An 8,127-nucleotide genomic window follows, 5' to 3' on the forward strand; every position below is an offset into this window, starting at 1 on the left:
CCTGACTAACCTATATTTCAGTGGTTCCCAAACTTTAGCAACCCGTGAATCCCTTTCACTAAAATGTCAAGTCTTGTGAACCCCCTCGTAAAAATGAATATTTCCAGGGATTTTCTCCCTTACCTCAGCATAAATTATAAAAGTAGGGATCTTGGAAATATAAAATTTGTTTTTATGACATTCTAATTACACACTATTTATTATTATTTATCATTACAGTATTTTTATTGCATTATGAAAACAACAACACTCTTCCAAGATCTCACTTTTGTAGCTTAATCACTTTTGATTAAGCCTGTTATAATACAAGGCTCCTATCAGAGGTGCCAGTAGAAAAGTGGGGGGCCCACAGGGGCTGCTGGGAAAAAAAAGAGGAGGGCCCTGTGGGACGGTGCGCCGACGTGGGGGCGGCACGTGACCCTCGTCGCCCCCCGTACTGGCATCTCTGCCGCCTATGTTTCATCAAGGAATGTCAGATGTGAAACCAGCATGAAGGTATCTAAGAAGCCAACTCAGAGTTCCTCCTACACAAGCATTCAGGTCTTGAGTAGTCCAGGCAAACAATGTACATTACAACAAAGCTTAAACTTGTTCTTCATAATAATTTAAAAATAACACTAGCACCCTATTTAATTTTAAAAACAGCAAAAAATATCCACCTCCCGTTCCATTTCTTATAAGGAGTCTTGAAGGTTAAATCTCCTCAGTGTGATAGAGATGCTTGCTTTGATCTGCTTCGCTCTTGGAAGTCCAGGGGCTCCGGGCTGCTGGCCCTGTGCTGCCCAGGATCCCTAGGGACAGCTCTGTCCGCCATTAGGGAATTTTTTTCTGAGAACTCCCGTAACATTTTTGAACCCCAGTTTGGGAACCACTGCTATATTTTGTATCATCTGAAGTTTTGCTGCCTCACCATTCACCTGGGCTAGTAGACCATTCTCCAGCTAATCTGTTTTTTCAGTGGAAAATTTTAAGCTAGATGAAATTTTCTGTGTAGTATTTTCCTGTGGAAAATTTGGGTATTTCCATTAAAAATGGAGCCACAGTGCAACAGTCCTGTGCTCCCGTTCTCCTCTCCATTCAGGGCTCTCTTGCTGAACTACACCTCACATGATTAAGGTTAAGATTTTGTCTCAATTATTTTTAGTAAAAGTCACTGACAGGTCATAGGCAATAAACAAAAATTCACAGAAGCCCAGGGCCTGTCTGGGGTAGGGGGAGGCTGACAGCTTGAGCCCTGCCGTGCAGCTGAACCAAAAGTCCGAGGTCTGTTAGTCATGGAATCAGGGACCTCTGTGATGAAATCATATCCTTACACATGGTGCACTACAGACCATGACTTCTATGACACCACCTCCCATCACCAGAAGTGGAGAAAGTGATGCCTGATGGGAGATATAGTCTAATGGTCAGCCTAGCCTACAGTGGAGAATGGGAGCATAAGACACTTGAACTACAACTTCCATGAAGCACTGTGGTTCCAGTTTGAATGTTCTACTTTCTCTCTTCTTAGTGATCTGCAGAGGTGTATCATAGGAATCCCTGGCCATGGTGCATCATGGAAAATGTAGTCTGTCAGAGAGTCCATAAAGGAGTATAAGACATCTGAATTACAAGTGCCATAAGACACCACAGCACCATTTAAATCAAAATATTTGTTTTTCAGCTGAAATATTTCACCAACATGTCAATTTCTACAGAAATTTCATGGGGGGGGGGGGGGATTTGGTTTTGTTAACAAAAATTTCCATGGGGTGGGGGGGTGCTTGGGCAGGTTGCTGTTTTCTGACCAGCTGTACTGTTCACTCTTTTTTCCAATATCATATTGAACACTGGTTTTAGCACAGAACTTTGTGGTCCATTGCCCCATTTTGCTGCGTTGGAAATTAGCCATTATTCCTACTTTCTGTTTTCCCTAGCAGTTCATTGCATCTCACCCAATGATGACTGAGTGTATTCATAGCCTCTTGTGAATCAATTTCTTAAAGGATTTATGGAAGTTTATATAAGCTGCTATCATGATCTGTTGGGTTTTTTTTATATCAATTAAATTAATTTACCTTGTACTCAAGTAGGCTATACTGGCTTCATTCTCAGGATTGCCCTCAGTGCTCTTTTACTCACTCACTCACTCACTCACACTCACACACACATGCCCTGCTTTCCAGTATGGGAGCTAGCTTTAATATGTTCATATTTTTGTTACTGAGTCACCTCATTCTTAAATTTCTTTAAGAACTCTTGGATGTACTGCAGCTGGTGCTGGTGACTTGTTAATCTTCATCAGTTTGCACATCCCTCTTTTACTTACACACACACACACACACACACACACACACACACACTCTCACTCTCTCTCTCTCTCAACAGTGCCTGGAGTAAGTATCTCCATCTTTTGTGGTAATGACTGATTCCAATGTAATGTTGAACAAGTCACTTCACATGTTTGCATTTGTATCTGTAAAATGGGGATAGTAGTACTTACCTATCCTATGTGTGTTGTGAAGCTTAATATTTGTAAGTGCTTTGTTATTTATTGTTCTCCTTGGTAATCTCGACTTGCTGTTTTTCTTTAGACTTTATACCCCACTTTATAATTTAGCATATTGGCCTGCAAAAATTAGCCTAGATTTTTAGACTCTTGTACTATTAGCTTTCTTCCATAATACTATTTTGCAGTGACTCTTCAGTGCTAAGAACCAACCATAGTTGCTCCATGACTCAGGGTTTTAAACTTAAAAAAAAAAAAAAAAAAAACCCTACATTTATAGCAGTAACTTTACAGGGAACAGTAAGGTGATGTTTAACCACTTGGTTTAAAGTTTTAGCTTTTACTTACATAGGCTAGACTTCAAGAATTTAGTAGTTCGGGTTTTTCTAGTATATTTTGACTGTTAACTCTTATGTATTGACTGGTAAGTGTAGACCCCTTTGTTCAGCTATTTTACAACAATGAAAAGAGAATATTAACCAAGTATTACTGGATGCTCTCTCTCTTTTTCAGAATCAGGAGCAGCTTAGAGAGGAGGATTCAGATTTTATTCTGAATGATGGTGACCTCACTCTGACATATGGTGATACGACAATAACTGCTAATGGCTCTTCTGGCTCCCGCACTGCTACCACTAGCCTCGATGGCAGGAAAACAAAAAGTAGTTCAGAGGAGGCATTGGAACACGATCTGGGAATGGGAGATAATGAAGTTACAAGCAGGGGCACCCGACTAGTATTTCCTTTGGAAGACAATGCATGACTACTGCCTCAGTAAAAATACAGCTATAGCTGTGGATGGATCAAGGAAGACTGCAGGCCCCAGTGTCACCTGAGGTGGGAATGCTTAGTGAATTGAACTAACCTGTTTATAAGTGGTTTTACTAAAGTCTGAAGACACCAACCTTGACTTTTTTTTTTTTTTTTACTCAAGATGCTGACAGTGGGTTTTTAAATGTCTAAACTAGAGAAATGGGAAAATTGGTCAGTCTCTTCTCACAAAATTGCATACTGAATCTAAGTAGAATTAGCATGCTGCAGTTCTCTCTCATTCAGTTGCAGCACCTTTCTGAGAAGAGGTATGTGAAAATGTTACCCAGCAGAACCAAGCTAATTCAGGCTGGGTGGAGTTCTAGCTTGGTTTGGGAGTGAGGGAGGGGAAACCCAAACAAAAGTCTAATTATTCTGAGACTTAAAGGTATGGGTGCATGTCTGATTTTCGGGCGGTCCAGTGTTAAATTGCTCTCTAGAAAACTTGAAACTATGTATAAAAGGGAACAGTATGTACTAGGAGTACAGGTGCATGAATGCAACACTTTTCTGGGATTTGTTACTATGACAAACTGCACTGAATTACTTCAGGAAAAAGGGAAAACAGCACAACTTCCTCACTGGCAACATATAGTAGGTACAGTTTAGAATAATTCAGTATTTAAATAGGGAGGCAGTGAATGTTGTTTAGTCCCTTAGCTTTGGACAACTTGAGTATTACTGTTCGCATATCTTCTAGCACATCACAAGAGAAAACTTCTTCGTGTCCAAGACTGAAATGAATGACTCAAGCCCTTATCTAGGCTTAGATTTAAAAAACCACTTGTTCTCTCATTAGGTTGTTAAAAATCAGATGAAGGAAGCCAGAACCCAATTTTTTTCATGGAGATAGAGCAGATAGTGATATTGCTTACAGTGCAGCTAGAAAACAGTATTGAACATATATGAAACCAAAAGGTTCCATATTATGATGGGAAGTATGCCTGGAATCTGCTTTGATTGCCTGTTAGCTGTGATGGTTTAAACTGCAAATGTTTTTATTTCAAAAGGGAAAGATACTATAAATTTAACCATTTGTGGTTATTACATCTGAAGAAAGGTGTTTATATTCATTCTCTCTTGCAGAGTACATGTGAACTTTCAGCAAGGCACTGCACAATATGTAAACTGTGCAAGTGGCCTACACACTCTAGTCCCATCTGAAATGTGAAAAGGGAAAAATGTCTTTGCTTAGTACTTGGCCCATGTTCATGTAAACTTGCTTTAACTTATTGCTTAAGGCTTTTTAATTCCCAGCTCAGTAGCTATAAGTGACCTCTTGCGTATTAAAGCAAATAGTTGAAATCTATTACCTCCTAAACAGAAGCTCAGCTACTGAAAGCATGCTTTAAAATGATGTAAAGTTATACTTTAATGGCTCAAAATGGTTTAGAAAATGTTATTTTTTAAACTGGCATTTTGTGGCCCACTATTAAAATGTAATGTAATATCAGTTTGCTAAAGTGCTTTTTTTTTTTTTTTTTTACTTGCCACTTCAGTTTGTTCCTTTCCCATAAAATTTATATATGAATAAAAATCCATTCTGGTTTTTCCTTAAGTGACCAGTTCAACTAAACAATGGGCTAACTTTAAAATTACGAGTTCCAACTGCACAGCAGCACTTAGTTTCGTTTATTTTAAATACAGTGATCTACCTCCTACTTCTTCCCTCTTAAAGACAAAATATTGATCTGTCTGAAAGAATCAAATTAATGACTGCATCATGGGGCAAGGCAGTAAAAGATTTCTAAAGCTAGACCTGCCACTTCTGTGGTGGAATTGGAAAGGTCGCAGTGTCCATCTGCTCCCTTCTTGAGTAGTTCAGAGATGAAAAGTTCAAGCATCCTGCTGACAGCACTTCAAGCAACAGACCACGTAAACTGTCTGGCACTCTGCTCCCAGGATTAGAATGGATAGCATCGTGTGTGAGCACTCACTATCTCTGCTATTCCAGGACTTGCTTCTTAAATACTAACATGGAGGAAATTGCTTCTTCTGGAGTGATGAAAATGATGAAGTTTACTCTTGATAACTTTAACTCTGTAGAGCCCGCTGAATTCCACATTTGGAGTGATAAATCCTAATAATGTCAGACTTTTCCTTTTGTAAAAACTTAAATCATTAGCCAACCTCAAGTGGTGCAAACTCCTTTTCAGATTTTTAGAGAGCAGAACCTGTCCAAATCAGATGGACTTGCCCATCTCTGGAGTCAGACAAACCTTTATATGCAATTCAAGACAGGCTAAAAGCTGTCAAAGACTATTAGAGAGACAAGGTGGGTGAGGTAATATCTTTTATTGAACCAGCTTCAACAAACTTGCCTCTCCCACCAACAGAAGTTGGTCCAGTAAAAGATATTGCCTCACCCACCTTGTATCTCTAGTATCTTGGGACCTACAATGCTACAACACCACTGCATACAAGAAAAACTACATTGACTCAAAGCATTTAGGAATAAGTATCATATTATCTCTCAAAAATGCTATAACGAAGTGCCAGAGACAGAGACTTTTCAAAATTACCATTTTCTACTGCAAGACTCGCTCCAAGTTTTAGCACATCCTGTACCAGAATGCTTCCAATAGCAGAGTTAAGACTGAGCATACTTAAAATGGAGTTAAATCTGAAATGCTAACCCTGAAAGAGGGCCTAGTACCTTTCCTCTTAATGTTTCATTCCTTAGCCCTTAACTGTAAAAACTAATGTAAAATCATCTTGCAGCAAAGTTGTCTAGTACAGAGTTATCTGAATGTCAGACTGAGGGATAACTTCATTATGCGCCCTTAAAAGGAAAGGGTCTTTAATTATAAGTTTTATGCTTTAAAATAGTGGTTCTCAATCGGGTACATATACCCCAGGGGGTATGCAGAGATCTTCCAGGGGGTACATCAACTCTTCTAGATATTTCCCTAGTTTAGAACAGGCTACATAAAAAGCACTAGCGAAGTCAGTACAAATGAAAATTTCATACAGAAAATGACTGGTTTATACTTCTCTATATAATATATACTAAAATGTAAGTACAATATTTATATTCCAATTGATTTTATAATTGTATGGTAAAAATGAGAGAGCAATTTTTCAGTAAGTGTACTGTGACACTTGTATTTTTATGTTTGATTTTTGTAAGCAAGTAGTTTAAGTGAGGTGAGACTTGAGGCTATGCAAGACAAATCAACTTCCTGAAAGAGGTACAGCAGTCTGAAAGGGTTGAGAGCCACTGCTTTAAAACAATGAAATGAACAGGCGTCTTTCACTTTATCAGTTTTGACTTCAACCTTTCTTCCCAATTTAGACTTCAGAATGAATCAAAGCTAAATGAACTAACAGTACCAACCACTTGTTACTATAGAAATCATTAACTGTTACAGAAAGTTACCCTTTAATAAGATTTCTTTATTAAAAACTCACAAGAAACATCTAATCTTTAGCATGGCATGTTTTCAGCTGGTGCTCAGATTTTTTCCTTCTCCTTTGTGGTTCATGTGCTCTTCCAATTTACCTTGTACTGAAATTTTGCTCTAAATGTGAAAATCCTTTTCATGGAACAGTGTGATAAATTTTAACTTCATGCCAGTACTGAAGCTGGGTTGTTAGGCTAGAGCTTGACTTAGACATACAAATAGATGTGGTAACAAAACTATGGAAAGTTACTGAAATTCCTGTATTTTTCCCCCTCAAGCTTGCTCTGAGTCTCTGAATGGAAATCATAGTTTAAGACTGTGATGAGCAATAAGGCAACCCCTATACATTAGTATCTTAGTCAGATCAGAGTGAAATTTAAGAGATGGTCTTCCTGCTAACCGGTGTGAGTTGCTGAGTCAGACAGCCTACAGTATGTAAGATCACTTCATTGGCTGATACCTGTATCAAAGCTGTGACTGACATCTGCCTGTGCATTATGCCATCACAGCAGTAGTGTAATGTTAAGATATTAATGTCAATTCAATATTTAAACTCTGGCTTACCAAAAGTCTGTGTACCCTGTGGTTCAAGGAATGGGCTATGGAATTTGCTTAAGAACTGAGTGTACTGACAAAAACTGCTTCACCTCTCTAGCCATTAAAACAAAATTATGTTTAGTACTTTGAGCCAGCATGAGCTTTGTCCCAAATGAGAGTGATAAAGTTAAGACTATAATAGTCTTTAACACTCCACAGAAGCTAGTGTACCAATTGTGGTTGGAAAGCTGTTTTGCAGCTACTTAAAGATTTTTTTATACAGGATGTTAACATTCATTCAATCCTGGAAAAGCCATTGTAGTACAATTACCCAATCATAGTACCTGAACCGTCTCAGAACACAGCTAACCCTTCCTTGGTGCGCTCATGTGTCTGCTGAAAAATTATGGAAGTGCTTTCAGTGGGGTCATGTAGAAGGATGTTAAAAAAAAAAATCAAACTTTTAATATGACTATGCCCCTTTCTTTGCCCCAGTGCTAGTAGATGTGAAACTAATTTGTTGACAGTCCTGCACAAAAAAAAAAATCTTTTCTCTCTCTCCTCCACAACTACCTCTTACTCCTATGTACGTCACTTACCAGTGGAACTTATATATGTGGATTACATGCAAACAACATCTGTTAAGATCATTAAAGTTGCAAAGACAAGCTCTTGTGAAAAGAAATGCTACAATTAAGGTTCCTGTGACCTTAATTTGACCCCCCTTGTGTGTATGCATTGCTAGTTTAATTATGATCACTTTTTTCTATGGGACCTGTCTCATTCAGTGCACTCAGTATTTTATTTTATCCACATTGTAGAGTGTGTAGCCCTATCTCTGATTTAGTGCACACTATTGAACCTGGCTCTGAGGACCAAAAAAAAAAAA

The 8,127-nt window shown here is 38.5% G+C and overlaps 1 protein-coding gene across 2 annotated transcripts in view; it reads left to right on the forward strand.

Annotated features, from left to right (window-relative positions):
• The window catches only part of SLC9A7 (solute carrier family 9 member A7), a 103,767-nt gene extending 98,933 nt beyond the window's left edge, over positions 1–4,834 (forward strand). For both annotated transcript variants that reach the window (XM_065580817.1, XM_065580818.1), the window contains one exon: positions 3,002–4,834. In XM_065580817.1, the coding sequence (XP_065436889.1) occupies positions 3,002–3,250 (249 nt within the window). In that variant the 3' untranslated portion in view covers positions 3,251–4,834. The remainder of the gene's footprint in view (positions 1–3,001) is intronic.
• The last annotated feature ends 3,293 nt before the right edge of the window (positions 4,835–8,127 follow it).

This window comes from Chrysemys picta, chromosome 1, assembly GCF_011386835.1.
Source record: "Chrysemys picta bellii isolate R12L10 chromosome 1, ASM1138683v2, whole genome shotgun sequence".
Lineage (NCBI taxonomy): Eukaryota > Metazoa > Chordata > Testudines > Emydidae > Chrysemys > Chrysemys picta.